This window comes from Oryzias latipes, chromosome 24 (genome assembly GCF_053564925.1).
Source record: "Oryzias latipes strain Hd-rR chromosome 24, Olatipes_Hd-rR_3.1".
NCBI lineage: Eukaryota > Metazoa > Chordata > Actinopteri > Beloniformes > Adrianichthyidae > Oryzias > Oryzias latipes.
Window position 1 is genome coordinate 7,780,000 of NC_136260.1, and position 19,920 is coordinate 7,799,919.

General features: G+C 39.4%; 1 protein-coding gene across 1 annotated transcript; it reads left to right on the plus strand.

The window, feature by feature from the left end:
- Positions 1 to 1,043: 1,043 nt before the first annotated feature.
- On the plus strand, positions 1,044 to 12,785 carry LOC101168262 (snake venom 5'-nucleotidase). Its single transcript, XM_004083766.4, has 9 exons — positions 1,044 to 1,873; positions 3,187 to 3,409; positions 3,528 to 3,716; positions 8,051 to 8,248; positions 8,611 to 8,765; positions 8,987 to 9,095; positions 9,308 to 9,457; positions 12,269 to 12,469; positions 12,545 to 12,785. The coding sequence occupies exons 1-9, from the start codon at positions 1,520 to 1,522 to the stop codon at positions 12,709 to 12,711; spliced, it is 1,746 nt and encodes a 581-aa protein (XP_004083814.1). The 5' UTR covers positions 1,044 to 1,519; the 3' UTR covers positions 12,712 to 12,785.
- Positions 12,786 to 19,920: the final 7,135 nt, after the last annotated feature.

Genomic DNA, 19,920 nt, shown 5'->3' on the forward strand with positions numbered 1-19,920 from the left:
CACTTTTATGTATAGAAGGAAACTTCCCACTTCCAGGATAAAATGAATCCTGTGTAATTTTACGTTATAAATATGAAACAACTCCCTGATTTCCTTAATCTAAGAGGAGTGAATAAAATAAATCCTGGATGTGTTTCAGTTTTTCAGCCAAAAAACATTTTTCTCCAAAAGAGCACATAAAAACATTGGGAGGACTGTGGTCTCAAACATTTTAGTGGACCTTTTGATTAGAGTTCAAGCAAGTTTGATTTACTATTGGGTTTTATAATAAATAGTTTTTGACGTGAACAACACAGTTTTTGTTAGACTAGATAGAACTTTGTTCTTTACCGGGAAACTGGCAGCTTGAAAACAGTTTTCTCTTTTCCAGACTAAACAGCTTTTTTTATTCAAGACATCAAAGTCTTCCACCTCTACTCAGTTTTGATCACAAGTTCAGCAAAGAATTGTTTAATAACCAAAATAGATCAAGGTTGATTTCATGGAGTTCTGAAAGATGTGGCCGTGACGGACAGGTGACCAGGGTGTACCCCGCCTTTGCCTAATGATTGCTAGGATAGGCTCCAGCAACTCTGTATTATATATTACAGACTGACAGGATGGTAATGACGAACCAAGACTAAAATGATTCTAACGTTTTCCCTTTTCTTATAATTATTGAGATCATCAGAAGAAACTGTAAACTGTGATTTTACTGTATGTCCACTAGGGGGTGGGATTGCACAGAAATAAACTGAAGTTAAATTTGTTGTTTTTACCATTTTTCATATGAATTCGTTGACTGACAATATCACGAAGTTAAAAATGCTAGTTAAAAAATAGCCACTATATAAATTCCTCAAAATCAATAAGCCTTTTTTCTCAATTGACGAAGACTCTAAATATTGTATTTTATGGTTTTGTCTTAGTAATGAGATTTAAAAAAAATCCTCATTCGTTTTGCCTTATATTTGTACGAAAATAGTCAGCCAGCCAGTGGTGAGCGCGAGACCAATCTGACTGTTTAAGATACAAGTAATAAAAAAGTAGGATATGATTGTTGCCATGACAGGGTGATGGTCGTCAAAAGCGGATGACTTATCGTTACTTTCCAATAAGGTCTAAAATGTAAAGATAATGGATCATAATTGACTTTTTGTTGCAGTTTAGGTTTGTTTACGCTGCAGTGTTTTTAATCAAGAACAAGTTGAGCGTTGTCCGCATTTTTCCATCCAACCCTCCTGTTTTCCTGTGTTTGCCTCATAAGACGCATAATTAGACTCCTACACCAACCCCCTTGTGAATCAACTACTCCCTCTGATATTATTCCCGTAGGAATTATTTACATGCGTGAACAAGTCAAGAAAAGGAGCGAAAAACAGGAGCAAGGGAAGTTACTTCAGAAGGAGGGCGGTTTGAGTCTTCGGGGGCTGATAAGAAGGGTTAGAAAGTATTTTTTAAAGGGTCGTGTGAGAAAAGATTCGGCCACAACCTCGGCTTTGCTTCTCCACTGAATTGCGCACGACGTTTCCAAAAAAAAATGGATGCGGTGCGCCCGGAGCGCAGCGCCGCGCAGCTGCTCCGTTTTTGCCCTGTTCTCCTCATCCTCTCTGGACCCTGCATGACGGCTGCCTGGGACCTGGTCCTTCTGCACACCAACGACGTGCACGCCCGGATAGAGGAGACCAGCGTGCACTCCGGGAAGTGCGGCGCCACCGGCGGCTGTTACGGCGGGGTGGCGCGGAGAGCCACGGCGATCCAAAGCATACGCGGGTCCGAGACCAACGTACTGCTGCTGGACGCTGGGGATCAGTTCCAGGGAACAGTCTGGTTCAACTACTACAAAGGAGCAGAGGCAGCGCACTTCATGAACTTGCTGCGATATGACGCCATGGTGGGAACTGTTTTATTTTAAAACCCATTTACTAATTTCCTTAAAACTGATCTTAATTGATATTTTTGTAGTTTTGAATCTGACAATAACACTCATGGCGTCTGTCCTAAACTAAAGCTGTCTGTTTATTTCACACCAGTCAAAGAAAAAAACAGCAAAGCTTTGAGGATCAGTAAATATTGATTCATTTTGAACTGAAAGGACTTGAACCACCACCCTTTCTAGGCAAGCATCACTACCCTAATAGTGGACTTATTCTGCTTGTTGCTCAACCAATTTTAGACCCCAGAAAACTGTAGTCTGCCTGCAATGTGTGTACAAAGATTAGTTACTATTTTGCATGTGGTTGGCATTTTCACCTAAAAATATCATAGCAAGACATAACAGGAAGCCATGTTTTACACACATATCCAAAGAGAAATAAAGCGTAAACATATTTAAAATTAAAGTTATTTTTTAAAATACAAATAGATCTGAAGAAAACTGAATTAAAATAGGACAAACTGTTTATATTAAAGCTTTGAAGAAATGGGCAAACATCAGACAAAAACTAGGGTAAAAAGTTTTTGCTCAAGTAAAAAGTTCAGGTTTCTAAATAGAGATTCCCCCACAGGATGGAAAAGTTTGCAGCTGAAAACATTTGGTTTTCATTCAGACTTGTTTTATTTGACTTAAGGACAGAGATGCCCATGTCTCAAACAGCTGTAGTTTGGTTTAAAAAATCAACAAAGAAGCAGTTGTGTCTCAGTCTGTTGCGGTCAGGAAAGACTTGTATAGTCTACATTTGTCAGCCTTTAGAGCAGAATTTTGGATCTGGCTCAGTGGGGTGGAGAATCCACCAAAATTCTGCACACCTTCATCAGAAAACGTCCTCAACAACATGTTAAAAACACCAAAAACACGATTTTAAAGCCACATGACTTTCAAGAGCTACATTCTGTTTCTTCCCTTTGCATTCTAGCTGTACCTCAGAGGGAAACTCTCATATTTCTGTCAGCGTTCACGAAAGTGTAACTAATGAGAAATAAACAACTATCTTGCCTCTTGAGTGAGAAAAGCAGCAAACCCCAAACTGAGGTGGCCTCTCAGAATTCCAGAATAACGTTCATCAAACTACAAAGAACCCGAATGGGCTTGAAGGCTTTTCTGTCTGCCTGTATGGTTTGGAAAAGCTCTTGCTCTGCTCCACCCTGTTTATTCTGGGGCAGAAGGACAACAAATAGCTTGCAGATGTGTGTTTTTTTCTTCACAACATCTGAGAATGATACATGTTACATCACTTTGAGTTTCTTCTGTTATCCCGTGTTTTTCAGGCTTTTGGCAACCACGAGTTTGACAACGAAGTAGAAGGACTCATGAAACCGTTTCTGGAAGACATCAAATGCACCATCCTGAGCGCAAACATCAAAACAGACACAACTCTGGCCTCCACCTTTGGCACGACATATGTACCTTTTAAGATCTTCACATTTGGTACTGAGAAGGTGGGAGTGGTGGGATACACCTCAAAAGAAACACCCACTTTATCCAGACCTGGTAGGAAAAGCAATAATAAGCTTTGATGTAAACTTTGTCTGCATCTTTTTTTTGACATTTCTGCACTTTTTAGTTTCCTAAAATTGTGTATTTATTTATTTATGATGTTTCCACGCAGGACCGCGTTTGCGCTTTGAGGATGAGGTGAGCGCTCTGCAGCTGCAGGTGGACAAACTTCAAACTCTGGGGATTAATAAGATTATTGCTCTAGGCCACTCTGGCTTCACAGTGGACAAGGAGATCGCTAAGAGGGTCCGTGGAGTGGACGTGGTCATCGGCGGACACACCAACACGTTCCTTTATACGGGTATGAAGGTGCTGATGAAAAGCTCTGTCAGAGGATGGGTCTTTGATCGGCTTTAATAGAGGGAAATGTTTGTAAAGTTGGAAGGTAAGTAGGTTTCGGAACTCTGCTGGACCAGGAGGTCACTGAGTTTTGGAGACTTGCTTGGTGTTTTTCTAGAAGCTGTGAGGATTATACACCAAAGTTAGTCTTTTCTGTGATAAATTTGGGGGATTTTGGCCACGTTCTGTTTTGAGCTTTCCCCCGTCAGAACCACTCCAGGTTCTTAAGTTCATTTTTTGTCATTTCTGTTAATTGTTTTCAGCAGATAAATGTGTGGTTTCCTGGTCTTCATTTTCAGTGCTTCAGTTTAGTCACCCTTCTGCTGTTCCCGTAACCCTTGTGCTATCCTTGGCACTTTAACATTGGGAGTAGGGTCATCTAGACCCACTAGACAGGGCTCTGAACCTTTTTTCTTCAATGATTTGTGATCTTCACTGGTATCCATGGATTACATGAAATCTTTCCACCTTTATCCACCTTTGTCATGGTAGGGAGAACACGTCAATGTAAGTGTGGGGTCATCTAAGATAGCACAAGGGTTAAAGCCGTGTCACACAGCCGCTACATACATTTTGCGCATTCTGCGTGGAGGAAAATTGGTCATATGTGTATAAACGTGGAAAAAGTGAGAAAAGTTGGGGTTTTTTACATGAAATTTTTTATAGAAGTATCACGAATGAACCACATTAAAACCACAGAAGTACAAATAAATCACCCAAAAAACACGTAGATCAACATAAAACATAATGCATAATGCGTCAATTACATAATTTTAAAGTGACATGTGCTGTTTACGTGATATAAAAGTTATAAATTTTGAGGTACATGAGTGAAAAGTCTGTTAGACATGCGTGGAACGGTCGTGGAAAGCCACAAATTTGCCTGTGCATCTAGCAAGAATCACACACAATTGTGTATGATTCATGTAATAATTGCGTATAAACTATGTAAAATATGGATGAACTGCGTAATTCTCAACCTACCCAAAATTTTAAATAGCTCCAAACCGAATTCAGGTAAAGACCCATTGATGGACATTTGCGCACATCAACGAATGAAGAACACTAGAAAGAATTATATCACGCATGTATCATGAAAGACCAAAATGTAATTTGTGGAAAATGCGTAAAATGTAGGTAGTGGCTGTGTTACACGGCGGGATCAGTCATGTCCAAAGTCTGTCTTGTGGGCCACATTTTGGCTGAAGTTCAAATTTCTACATGTCCACAGGTTCATGTCATGAAACTGATAATATGCAGCCCTCAGCACTTTCTAAAAAGTGTGTGAACAGTTTCTTGGTTTTACATTATTAGCCGTTTTTAAACCTGTGGCAACAACCTGTGGCTACTTGACCTTCAGAGCCTTAAGAAAAAACCTTAAGCCTTAAGAAATAAAAGGTATCCCAATGCAATTCTTTTTTCATTAATTAGTTCATTTGCATTTAATGTTATTATAAGTGTTCAAAGAATGCAGGTCAGATGGTTTGCCCTCAGACATTTTCACCTCACCAAATCTAGCCCTCTTTTGGGTTGGGTCAGTCTCGTTTGTCGTGTTTAAGTTTATTTGTTAAATGTTGGAATTTCTGCCACCAAACCTGGTCTCCTCCATTTGGGTCCCTACACCACCAGTTTCAGACAGGATGATCTAGAGCTGTTTTTTGAGACTTGTGCAGGAGGAGACTGTGAGTCGTTAAAGTTGTGGTTTTTTTAAGACTCAACACCCTGCCGCCTCAGGGCCCGTCATAAAGTTCAGTCATGTCAAAAATAGCCAGCAAACAGAAGGCGGGGACCGAGCAGCTGGGTTCCTCGACCACAGAAGCGCGCTCCGTGGTGACTGCTGTTGCTCTGTGGGCCCTCCGGCTCTTCACTGCTTAGACTCAGTCAGGAAGAGTTTATGTGGAGGCTGACAGTGTACATTATAACCCTCAATCATGAACTAATTGGTACACTTGGAGCGACTGAGGACACATGTAGGCGTCCTTGAATGGTCCAAAGAAGAAATATGCTTAGTATTAAAAGAAAAGAAAAAAATCAAACACAAAAAGCTTCAAATGAGAGAATGTGTTGCATGTCAAATGATAAAAAAAAACAGAACGAACTGATGTTTATTGTGGTTTTCTTGATTATAGTTTAGCGTGGACTTCCAGGTTTGAGTCAGGATATGTGTGGGTGCTTAAACTCTGCTTTGCAGCCACAAGAAAACCTCAGCCGTCTTTTTCTTTGAGCCTCTGACACATTTCAGTATCTCTCAGAACTGTCAAAGAGATTTATATTTAATCCATGTATGGCCACGTGTGGCTGAGGCATCTAACATAATGATAGCTACAGATTTAGGTTAGGAGTAAAAAGCAAAAGTGCCCTTTGTGGGTATTTTCTGTAACACATCATGAACCTTGGAAAAACAGATTTCACCATCATTTCAGACTCATCTTCACACCTTGTCTCTTCTGACTCCACATTTTTTGGAAGTTTGTTTTGAATCTTTGAATCTTTGAGTCACCAGGCAGGGCTGAGTTGAAAGAAAGCCCTGTATTATCATTGGGGAGGAAGCTGGAGGCATGATGTCAGAGCTTCTGAGCGTGAGTGGAGGCCTTTTTGGAATCTATTCTGGGCATTTTGGAGCATTTTGCACATGAATTTACAAATGTATGTGTAGGAACACACCATCATAAACCAAAAAGAGGAAATAAATCTGAATTTGCGGGGACTTTTTGAATCTCTTGTGTGTTCAGTGAATGCATGAGTGCTGAAATGTGGCATAGAAATATCTTTTTTTTGCAAGTTTAGAGAATGTGTGGGGACAGTTTTTCCTTTTTGGTTAATAAATGTTGGAAATCCCATTGAAAAGTTTAAGATTTTAATGATTCTGTTAGTGAGATACTCTTGTCCAAATAGTTCTAACTAAAACTGTCTTCGTTTTCAATAATTAACATGCGCCCCAAATGTCAGCTTCAAAATCAACTTCTTTTAGGTCAAACATTTCCAAGGTTCGGCATCTGCCATCAGTTATCTTATCTTTCATGAGCATTCAATACATATTTAGTTTTTTTGTGCGAAAATAAGAATCGTCATTAAAATTACCGGGTGCATTTAGTCAAATGTCAGGCCCTATTGGTTATTCAGAACTTTAAAAAAAGCAGGATCCAAGACTAAATTCTGAATGGTTTTATTCCAGACAGTGCATGAATCATACAGCAGGAATCAAACTCTTTCTTTTTCATGCTGGTCATGCTAAAAGGCAGCATTGTTTTCCTGCTGAAAGGATTTCCAATAATCCAAATAAATTAAGGCATAGATTTAAAATGCTTAAATTGCCACTTTGATTTACGGTTTTGACGACAGCTTAAGAAATAGAAATGAGAATTTACAATTACCACTACCTAAATCTGCTCATATGTTTAAAAGCGCCAGGCTTAGAAAAACTGGTTTAACCCTTGTGCCATCTTAGATGACCCCACCCTTACTTTGACGTGTTCTCCCTACCATGACAAAGGTGGATAAAGGTGGAAAGATTTCATGCAATCCATGGACACCAGTGAAGATCACAAATCATTGAAGAAAAAAGGTTCAGAGCACTGTCTAGTGGGTCTAGATGACCCAACTCCCAATGTTAAAGTGCCTAGGATGGCACAAGGGTTACCATCCAGAGACCAACGGTCCACTGATAGTATCTGGATCCAATGCAACATCCTCCTTCTTTCTTTTAACCCTTGTGCTATACAGGGCACAAAGGTTAAATGAAGGAGTTTAAAAGCCGTCCAGCATCCAACACTCCAGCTCCATTTAATAGATCCACAGAATTAAAAAAACACTGTTTTGATTGTGCAGCCTGGCAAATCCTGGGAACTTTTTCCTTACATGTAAATAAGAGCTGAGCCTTTCTGTTCCACCATCGCTTATGTCTGCCAGAAAGTTGCTGGTAAAAACAATAGTAACTTGTAGTTGAACTTTAATAACATTTGGGAGCGTTGTACACCAGCAATTTGCTTATTTCTTTTTAAAATGTACTTTTGCTACTTTATCTCGCTACAGTTTTACCAGAATTAACATTCAGTGAAAAAATAGATTAAACCTTTATTCTTTTATTTGTAAAGATGATCTCTGTCTGTTTATCAAATAAAGTGCATTAAAGGGATCTAATATTTACTTAAGTTCTATTAAACTGCTTAACTTGCTGCAAATGCACAGCAGTCTGTAAAGTCTCAATGAACCACAATGTTTTGATGGATTCAAGTCAAAGTTTTCTTTCATTTCAACTTTTTTTGCATTTTTCCCTTTTTTACTTCTCATCATCAGGAACTCCCCCTTCGACTGAGGTCCGAGCTGGTCCTTACCCATTCATGGTGACATCTCTAGATGGACGTCAAGTTCCTGTGGTTCAGGCCTACGCCTATGGAAAGTATCTGGGTAAACTTAAAGTGACCTTTGATGAGAACGGGAACGTGATCAGGTCCAGTGGGAACCCCATCTTACTGGACAGTAGCATCCAACAAGGTATAAAGATCTCAGCCTGGATTTTATATTATGCATTTTATTTGATCAAAATCATGTATTTCTACTTTTTTGTGGGTTTTTTTGGGGTTTATATTTTTATTTTCTTTGGAAGGGCAAATTGTGTTTTGGAATGTGAAGAATTTCCTTTCCCGCCTTTGTTTTGAAAAGTAAATTTCCTGTCAGTAATGACTTTTTTTGGACAGGAAATGTGTCAAATATTTGCTGAATTTAAGTTATAGCTCCTAAACAAGTCTCAAACAAAAGAACATATATACCTATTGATACTGTACAGCACTATAAATAAGAGTAAAAGGTGTCTGCAAGACTGGAATAAAAAGCTTTCAGTTTGAACTCGCCCACAGATCCAGTGGTGCTCAGTGATGTGGAGGAGTGGAAGAAAAGTCTGGCTAATTACTCATCCCAGGTGGTGGGGAAGACTATGGTGTTCTTGAACGGATCAGCAGAGGCATGCCGCTTTCAGGAGTGCAACCTTGGTAACCTCATTTGTGACGCCATGGTGAGACTTTTGTGGGTTGTGGGTTTCATATTTGCACACTTGAGAAAAAACCCTTCAAGGTTTTTGGCTTACCATGATCCACTTCACCTCTGATCCAGGTATGACAGGCCTGTTTATCAGCAGATATTTGGTCTATTTCTTAAATACCCCATTCATCCAGCCACCGATTCTGCAGACGTCTGAATGAGGCAAAGCATTTGTTCCACATCTCTGCTCTTCAGGTTGAAAACAACATCAGGTTCTCAGGTGGAAATCAGTGGAACCATGTCAGCGCCAGCATCTTTAATGGAGGTGGAATCCGGACGTCTATAGATGAACAAACTCGAAATGGTAACTCTGATTAAAAAGCAAAACGGATGTAGAGATTGTTTTTCCCAGCTGGCCCTGGAATATATTTTCCTGGAAGAGGGAAGTCTGAGCCTCCTTGCTGAGAATTTGTTAACAAGAACCAGATCTGGTTGACCATCCATCCAGATGTGTGAATGAATAGATGGAGTTTAGCAGGAGCTTTTATATGTCTAAAATGTTGCATCCTCTTGCAGGTTCGATTACCATGGAGGACCTGATCTCCGTCTTACCTTTTGGGGGAACCTTCGACCTGGTGCAGCTTTCTGGTTCAACGCTGAAAAAAATCTTTGAGTATTCAGTGAGACGCTACGGCCAAAGAGCCGGAGAATTCCTGCAGGTGTCAGGTATGTGCACCCGTTGCATCTGCTTAAATTCATGAAATACATTGGATTTGATTCCGCTCTGATCTGCTCTGCTCGGAGTCCCCCCGCCCTCACAGCAAGGAGGTTTTATTACCCGAGATGTGTAAATCAAAGTCATGGCATACAAGGGCTTCGTGTTCCTCCTTACAAGCACAAAGTTAAGAGACCAGCCGTTCCTGGTACGAATTACAGCTATGATCGCATTCCTTCAGCACAGACAAAAAACAGAAACCCGTTTCAGCACGGACTTCACACAATGTTCATATCTTTACAGAACCAAGTGAATGCGTAATCAAAAAGTATAAAAGTAGAATAACATGCGTGATGAGTATAAAAGTATAATCAAATGCGTCATAATAAAATACGTAATCATGCTACAATGCTACAAGCCACAACTTCCCGACTCAGCATTTCACTTGAAGGATACTCCTTTGAAGACAACAAGGTTCCTCTGAACAAAGAGGAAATGAGGAGTCAAGGAAAGATCTGACATTTCCTGTTTTCCATAATTCTGGCATCTGCCAGCATTACATAGTTCTTTCGCTTTTTGCCACGCCCCTGAAGCAGTCAATACGTTGATAACTAAATTCCACATCAGCAGTAAAAACTGAAGAAGCTGCAAAAAGTCTTCTAGATCAACCAGAATTTAGAAAATGTTAACAAACCCAAAACACACTACTCACAAATACTGAATTTTAATCAAATGAATGAAAGTTTCCAGCTCAGTGGCCTTGTGAGTGTCCACCCTGTGACTAAAAGGTTGTGAGTTCAAATCCACGCCGAGTCTCACCAAAGACTCTAAAAAATGGGACCCAATGCCTCCCTGCTTGACACTCAGTATGAAGAAGTTGACTGACCATGTCAATGGATATTTCCACCATTTGCTTCAATGACAGTTTGACCATGATGTCTGTTCCTTACTAGCCGCGTGATGTGGTCCTGAGGCATTGGACTCTTCCACAAGTGCTACTTCTGTTCTGTCACTTGGGGTGGGGTACGACCATCCAGTGTCTGCTTCAGCTGACCCCAGAACTAATATCCCTCACATCTGGTAAACAGGCCTGTGGCTGTGTGGCATTTGCTAGACCATGTCAAAGTGCAGAGGTCTTTAGGTACTGGTCATAGTTGTGGTTTGTCACAAACCTTGAGATTCACCAGTTCAACCCTTTGGGTTGGTCGAAGGCAGATGAGCAGCACCACCAGGCGCTGTGGCCTGGTGGTGCTGCTCATCTGTTAAGCGATGTTGTGTGTTCATGGTGTTCATATTGTGTCTTCATGGTATTTATGTTCCTGATGATGAACTTGAAATGATTGACTGACGAAAGCAGCTCTCTATAACCACAGATTGTAGAAATTGATGCCACATTGAAAAGGTTAACTTTTCTTTGGTTTTGTCCCCAATAAGTAGGACTCACTGAACTCAGAGACCATTGTGTTGAAAACACAAGATGAGGTGTGTCTGTCACCTCAGTACAACTGTCTTCCTATCCAGACAATCTGGAAAGTGAAACAAACACTGTGTAGACCAGGGGTCACCAACCCTGTGCTCGCGGGCGCAAATATTGAAGCAAATATTCAACAAACAACCACGGCATGTCCGTCAATGACAACAATATCAATTCTGAGATAAAGGTAGACAAAGAAAACCCAAATATGTAAACAAATATAACTTAAAAAATAATCACTAAAAGTAAGGGTCTATTACAAAAGTTTAAATAGATCAAATAAATTACACAATTTCTGGACATTCTTATGATTCATGTAATGTAAAGATTTTGAGAATAGGTTGAGGTGGTTGAGTAATCCATTAATGTGAGGATTAATATTCCTGTCTGTTTTTATTTACATTTATGTTTAAAAAGTTAAAATTAAGTTAAAGTTACAAAGGTTTAAAAGTTTAGCTTTAGTGTGTTCAATAAATATTTATCTTGTTCGGCTGCAACCTAAAGTCTGTTTTGAAATTAGGCTCCCTCTGCAACTGAGTTTGACCCCCCCCTGTAATACGAGTCTAGAAAATTCATGCATGTTTTTGTGTGTAAAATGAGCAAATGAAAATAGGGCACAAAAGGAAGTCCTCAAATTGTGGGGGTTTTTTTTGGGGGGGGGGGGGGGGGGGGGGGGGGGGGGGCTAGGAGGTTTTTAGTGGCGCCCTTCATACCACTTGGTGTCCATGAAATAGCCCTCGGTCTCAAAAAGGTTGGTGAACCCTGGTGTAGACAACATCCTCAGTGTTTGTTTTTCACAATTGTCTTGCTTATTATGAGTAGTGTGAGTGGTGTTTTGCACATCGCCACCATTCCGACCTCACTTCTGAACCCCCTTTTGACCTTTCAGCCTGTCACCTCCCCCTCTCCTATAAAAGCAGATCTACAAAGGATTTCCTGGGTTTGTCTGTGGATTACAGACATCCTCCTATCTCAGTGAGCAGTGAGCCCCTTTACGAATGTAAATGCAAAGGAATGTCAGATTTGGTGCACGTCTCATGGATTTGTGAAAAACTTAAGGAGAGCATATTCACTCTGAATCAGCACTCCTCAGAAAGCTAGTAACACAAAGACGCAGCTTAAGCAAGTAGAGGCCTGAGTATCTGACGCACTGAATGTTCAGAGTGTCATCAACATGAAATATAATCCTTTTTCCAGTTTCATATCAAAAGATAAGCAAAAAAGTCAACATTTTATCATTATTTGTTTCTTTTTAAATAGAAACTGGTTATTTTTTTTAGTTTGTACATTGTGTTAAGGTTAGAGTCGAACGACATGAGTAGATTTATTTATTTGTGCTCTCCAATAGGATTTCACATAGAGTACGACCCTTCCAAAGAACCAGGAAATCGCGTAAGAAGCCTTGAAATCCTCTGCACCCACTGCCGGGTTCCAATGTACGAACCAGTTCAGGACAGCATGGACTATAAAGTGGTGATGCCGTCCTACCTCGTGACTGGAGGAGATGGATTTAGCATGATCCCAGAAGAGATGAAAAAACATGACAGTGGTAAAGTTTCCTTCATAATGCTTTTTAAAAAATATTCTAGCTTTCCTATCCCTCTTTCATCTTTTGTTCTTTCAGGTGATCTGGATCTTTCCGTTGTGTCAAACTACATCTCTCAAAGACAAAGAGTTTATCCTCTGGTAGAGGGACGCATTAAAGTCTGGAGTTCAGCTCCTGGACTTCAGGGGCCGACAGTTCTACTGATCTTAATGGCTTTGCTCTGGAGTTTTCATGGAATCATGTGAGGTTTGGAAGTGAAAGTCCTGTGAGGAGGCAAACCGCTCTGCACAGTGGCACAAATAAATTCATGTATAAAACATTTCAAATAGTTTGTTCTGAATTTTTCTGAAATTTGAGGTAAAAATTGACGAAATTTACTCCTCAGATTTGTGTTTCTGGACAGTTTGAGGTTTATTGTGGAATTGTTGTGTAATTTAATAAAAACATATATGTAAAACAGAGAAGAGAAGTTTGTAGTCCATTCCTGTGGCGAGTTATGATTTTTTAAAGAAATAACCGAAATGCGTAATTCCACCCTAGGGGGAGCAAAGGATAAGCAAAACAGGTAAAACAGCATATCTTTACACCTGCCAAAAGTGAAACCTAACGGCTTTGTGGCTGAATAAGATGTAGTTTGGTTCCCCGCAAGCCCCACTGCTGTTACATTGTTATAAGAATGATCAATAGTGACACCCTAATAACCAAGATGTTGTCAAAAAGAAAAAAAGGGTTGAAGTGAAGGGCTGAGCTTTCCAGGAAAAATCGACAAAGTTTTATTTGTTTACGGAGTTGAATGCAAAACCTGCGTGCTTGTTATGTCATCAACAGGTGGCAGTGCTCAAAGAATATAACATTCAGCACCACTATGAGACAATGAGAAAAGTTTCACCATTTGCAGTTAAGAAAAGAGAGGATTTACCAACTAAAAGCTGGACTGAAAAAACAACCGTCGGCATTTACTGCAGCGTGACATCAGTGATGGAGCAGTGACAGACACCTGATTGCAGACAAGTTGGAGCAAACATCCAAACCATTTTCAGATGGTGAACTTATTGAAAAATGCTGAAGGCTGCAGAAGTCTTGTGCCCCAAAAAGCAGTCTGTCAAGGATTACAGATACAACATCTCTGAGGATACTTGGGTGCCAAATGAAGGAATCCAGTCATTTATTTTATTTTCGGTCACTATTAATGAAAGTACAGATACAGATATTGCACAACTGTGCATATTTCTTAGAGGTGCTGAAGAGACCGTCATAGCGGAGTTTCTTGAGACACAACAACTTCTGATAATATAGTCAGCTCTCTTGTTACAGTGCTGGACTATGTTGGAGTGAACTGGTCACTGATGGCGCCCATTGAAGGTCAGGAAGAAGGCATGTGTTGCCACAAAATTCAGGCAGAAACCAGGAAAAGATTCTTATAATAATGAATAATAATAATAATGGACATTTCATTGTGTTTTACACACGTGAATGACAGTAAATGTGTTTCTGCACAGGATCTGAATCCTGATATTGATGGATGGATGAAGTTTGAGGAGAGAAAGGAGGTTAACTCAAAATTCTTATGTTCACAAACGTTTGCATGTTTAATTTAGCTTAATTATTCATTGATTTGTACATTTACATTTTAGGCAGGTGTTACATTTTTTTTCTGTAGCCCCTCTTGAGTTTACTATAAGGATTGATTCAGTCTCAGATGTAAAATATTCAGTCTGAATGAAATTAAATAAACCAATTTTTTTAAGTGAAATGCATTTTATTTTACATCCATTGGCCTCTGTGAATGAATGTGTAATAATAAATGATTAGGCTATCATGTTGGCTGAGGCATTTTTTTCCAACTGAGTAAAAACAAAACAAAAAAAAACTTGTTTTTGCTTTTATGTTACTGGTCCGGCCCACTTGGGATCAGACGCCTTGAATGCGGCCCCCGAGCCAAAATGAGTTTGACACCCCTGGGTTAAAGTGCTGGCAGAGCTTCCTCTATCTATCCCTCTGTCCATTTGCAAAGCCGAAAAAACTTATCAAGTTGTAATTTTTCCATGATCCTAGTGTAGCAGCTTTTGGAGAAATTCGTGAATAAAACCTTTTTATGTTCTTCTTATTAAGGTTGGAAACATGGCAGTCACCGGTCTGACTGCAGTAGTGGCCGGCTCCATTATTGACCTTTTTGTTTTTAGTTTTAGTTTTTCTCTTTGCCTTCTAAAGCTTATCATTTCCCTAAAGACTCAGGAAAACATTCAGTAAATCTTTTTATTTATTTTTTGAATTTGTATTGTTTAAATTCCTTTTTGAAGCTAAATATATTTTTTATCTACAACAAATAAAAATTCTAATTAATAAAAATGTTTCTGTTGTTGGACTATAAATAAACAATGAGGATATGTATGTCTCAAAAACTTAGAAATAAATCAGTCCTTATTAGTATAGAAATCTGTTTTAACTGTTACTTCCTGATACTTGACAAAGTACAAAGATAGTTACTCTATTTTTAGGCATACATGGGCAAAAGATTATTTGGTCTGAGATAAGAGGAATTCCTAGAAATTAAGATCTAGATCCTCAGTTTGACAAGAAAGTAAAAGTATTTTTTCCTGTATTGCAGTGTTGGTTTAATAGGAGAGGTCTCAGAAATTAGGTGATTATTTTCTGTCCAAAAGCTAGTGACGACCTCTTTTGGGCCTGTCCTCAGGACACTGGTTGGGCCATGCCAGAATACATTTGGTGCCAAAGTGGGGCTCCTTTGGTAGCTGTGATCACTTCGTTGACATCCCCCCATTGACCCGCCTTTAGAGGTGAGTTGTGCCCCTTGCACTGGCCTCAGGACTCAAGAACAGGAGAGTGAGAATGTGAGCATGAGCCAATAGATCCTGTAGCCAACAGAGAGAGGCGATCAACCCTCTATAGCAGGGGTGGGCAATTCCAGGTGTCGAGGGCCGGTGTGTCTGCATGATTTCCAGATAGTCTTGCCCTACTCATGGCTGATTACCTGGTTCAGGTGTTTCCAGCCAATCAGAACATGCCAGAGGACGGTATGTTGGAAAACATGCAGGAATAGGGCCCTCAGTGCCCACCTCTGCTCTATGGCAATGTGGGTAAAGCCCAACTGGTCAGCTGTTCGTAGAACCGAGCTTGTCGTCACACCTAACCTTCCACGAGACCTTCCACAGCTCTCACCTCCAAGCTGATATTATTGAAGGATAATATTGTTAAAAAAACATGTGGTCAAAAGGAGAAAAAGGCCCAGGTAGCCTAGTTTCTGACATTTATTCTTGAAGGACTTGTTATCTTTGTGAGGTCACTGGACGAGGTCCAGGTTTGTTGTAGAGAAGGAAAACACGAGTGCAACACTTGAAGTACTTAATAATGCTGATGATTAGCACAAATGAACAATTTATTAGAGGCAGGATGGAGGAACTCCAGAAGCTAATCCACAAGATGGTCCAAACCATGTTCTGGTTCCAATAAAACTCAATAGAATCTGAAACCACAAAAGACCTTGGGAAATGTTTACGTCAAAATTGAACAAAAGTTGTAATTTTTCATTATGGAAATCTGAGTTCAATGGTTCTGTGAGGAATGAATTCTTCCTCAGAGTGCAAGACAGACTGTGGCTTTGCTTTGCAGACCTCTGCTCTGTGACACCAGCTGTGTTGAAACAAAGGCTTCGCTGTGTGAGCCATCTGCTAAATAACAATCACTGCCTACTAATCCCAAAGGAATTACATTTAAATTGTATTTCAGGAAAACGCTCTATATTAGTCAATGTGTCACTTTCTACTTTTCCTGTTGTTGTAGCATGGCACTACATGAACTACCTGTGTTTACGGGAGGTTCATATTTCCCTCACTACAGATCCGACTTTAGGTTTACATGTAAAGTTTATTGGGTCTTTTCTACTATGAGGGCTAACAACATAACAATAAAAACAACAACAATAATAATAGTAACAATCTAAAGTGAGCATTAACAAAAAAATGCATAGTAAATTGATGATATAGCAGTACATAAAAGACACTATATTACCAAAAGTATTGGCTCATCTGCCTTGACTCACATATGAAGTGGAGTGTCATCCCAGTCCTAACTCATAGAGTTCAATATGATGTTGGTCCACCTTTTGGAGCAATAAAAGCTTCATCTCTTCTCGGAAGGCTGTCCACAAGGTTGAGGAGTGGAAAATTTTAGGAAATTCTGAACATTCTCGCTGTGAAGGAAATTGTTTTATTATTATCATTGTTTAAATGTATTTGTTTAAATTTGTTTAAATGTTAACTCAGATTGACCTTTTTATAAAACAGTTGTGTGTTTGTTCATCTGGTTCTCATCCCTAGCAAGGATGAGGGGGTTTTACGACACACTGTCCTGAGCTGATAAAGGATACTGTTTGAACTTAGAATCCACCAAATAGGTCATTATACGACACCCCCTAATGAACTTTTCTGTTTGTCTTGAAATTGTGACCTCCCACTTGAATTCTTAATTACAGCAGCATAAGGAGAGGCAGATGAGAAGAGAAGTGTGGTGGTTGTCTTCTGTCACACTGGCTTCTTCTCCCTCGTGCATGAGAAACTTGATTCTTGTTGTGGTCTGTTGTTTATAATTGTGTTTTTCTTTAATGTCTAGATACATTTATCCGACACACGCAAAAGCATATTAGTGAGGTCACACACTGATGTTGGTGGAGAAGGCCTGGGTCTCAGTCTCCACTCTAATTCATCCCAAAGGTGTTCTATGGGGTGCAGGTCAGGACTCTGTGCAGACCAGAAGTCCATTCACACCAGACTCTGTCATCCGTGTCTTTATGAACCTTTGCTTTGTGCACTGGTGCACAGTCATGTTGGAAGAGAAAAGGAAAACGCTCCAAACTGTTCCCCTCAAGGTTGGGAGGTTGGAATTGTCTAAAATGTTTTGGTATCCTGAAGCTTTCAGAGTTCCTTTCACTGGAACTAAGGACCAAGTCCAAGTCCAGAAAAACAACCCCACACCATAATGTCTCCTCCACCAAACTTCAAACTCGGCACAATGCAGTCCAAAATGTACTGTTGTCCTGTCAACCTCCAAATCCAGACTCATCCATCAGATTTCCAGATGGAAAAGCGTGATTTATCTCTCCAAAGAAAACGTCTCTACTGCCCTAGAGTCCAGTGACGGCGTGCTTTACACGTGAGCGAATACTTTTGGTAATATGAACATTCATTTAGGTCTCTCATGCCCCCCATATGTTTTCGACCTGTATCGTTAAAATTTCAAAATATATTTTTTTTCTATTGTAAATAAGGGTAAAATGTGGACATGTTTTGCTTTGTCGCATCAGTAAAACACTTTTCAACATTGAAAAAATGGTTAGTTAAAGAGTTGTACTTATTGTGCTTTTTAATGAGGATTATCATTCCCAAGAAATTGATCCATCTAGAGAATTATGTGACTATAACAATTGTCAGGGGTCGTTTACAGAGGAACTTTGTGGACAGTTGAATCTGGGACACAAACTCTGTGTGTCTTTTCCTGTGTAACTTTTCCTAAAAAGTGGAAATTAAATTGTTGTCAAGCTGGGGAAGTTCAACAAGAAAATCCCCAAAAGTCATCCTACTTTGTGAACACAAAGACTAGTAAAATGATGTCCTGGGTAAAAAGTTGATGTTTGAAGGAAGACATGCTCTAAATACGCCTCTGCATCACCTCCTTATCACTAGAACAATTACAATTATTAATCAACTTGCCAGAAACAAGGGATGCTTCAGGCCGACCTCTAACTAGATCTACAGAAAAAGAAAATCTTTAGTTTGTTTATTACAAAATGTTTTGAATAAAAACATTGTTTCTGTTGATTTCCTTTCAAATTAAAATAATGCAAAAATTTATAATAAATTTTTATCCAGTAGCATCAGTCCACGTCTAAAAAAACTCCGGAACCTAAACCACTTTGTCTCTGCCGTGTTAAAACTCAAATACAGGAAATAAGGAAGCCTGTGCTTTGCACTGGTTGACATCAGGCAGACCTTTATTCAGAGACTCAAAGAAGTCAGAAAGTCTGACAGCAGTTGGTAATTTCTGAGCTCCAGATGTTTCAGTAGTTTCCACACAAACACAATTACAGCAGGACCTTAACAAAAGGTAACAATAAGTGCAGTTGTTTTTTCAAAGAAAACTCATTGAACTGTTTGATTTGATTAGAAACACAATAACAATAAGATCTGGTTAGTTTTTATGCCATAATGGTAAACGGCTTTCCACGTCTTTTTCTATCTACATTTGGGCAAATACAGTATCTGACATTCTGCAAGTTGTCCCACTTGAAAAGATGAGAGGTCTGTAATTTCATCACTTCTTCAACTGTAAGGGACATACGGCAAAATCACCGTACGATTTTTAAAGAATTCATTTGTATGATTGTGCAGAAAACAAGTATTTGATCATAATAAAAGTTCATCTCAGTCATTTTTAAAGTAAACCTGTTTGTCAATTACAGAGATCCAACATTTTCTGTATGTTTTCAGCAGGTTTCCACTGTAGCTGCTGTTTTGCTCAATTTTTCCATGTGTTTGGGATCATGTATCTATCTATCTATCTATCTATCTATCTATCTATCTATCTATCTATCTATCTATCTATCTATCTATCTATCTATCTATCTATCTATCTATCTATCTATCTATCTATCTATCCATCCATCCATCCATCCATCCATCCATCCATCCATCCATCCATCCATCCATCCATCCATCCATCCATCCATCCATCCATCCATCCATCCATCCATCCATCCATCCATCCATCCATCCATCCATCCATCCATCCATCCATCCATCCATCCATCCATCCATCCATCCATCCATCCATCCATCCATCCATCCATCCATCCATCCATCTATCTATCTATCTATCTATCTATCTATCTATCTATCTATCTATCTATCTATCTATCTATCTATCTATCTATCTATCTATCTATCTATCTATCTATCTATCTATCTATCTATCTATCTATCTATCTATCTATCTATCTATCTATCTATCTATCATCCATCCATCCATCCATCCATCCATCCACCCATCTTCAGAACCTACTTTATCTCTTTCTGGGACATGGGACAGCTGAAGCCAACCCAGCTACTGTTGGGTGAAAGGTGGGGTCCACCCTCAGATGGTTGCTAGTCTGTTTGCAGGGTCATGTAGATACCAAAAAGTTCCATTTGATCTTATCTGATCACATGACATTCTCCCAATCTCCACTTAGCAGGTTTTCTTATTTTCATTCTGTCTCTAACAGTTAAAGTGAACCTATGATTAAAATTAAAGACTACTTTCGTTTTTTTAAGTGAAACACTTTGCTAAATCAATGCAATGCTTTTTGAAATCAGGATTTACAAGAAAGTATATAGAAATAAACAATCTTTTTAAGAATTCAAACCTCTTATCAATGCAGCTAAATTATGAGATATAAAAGA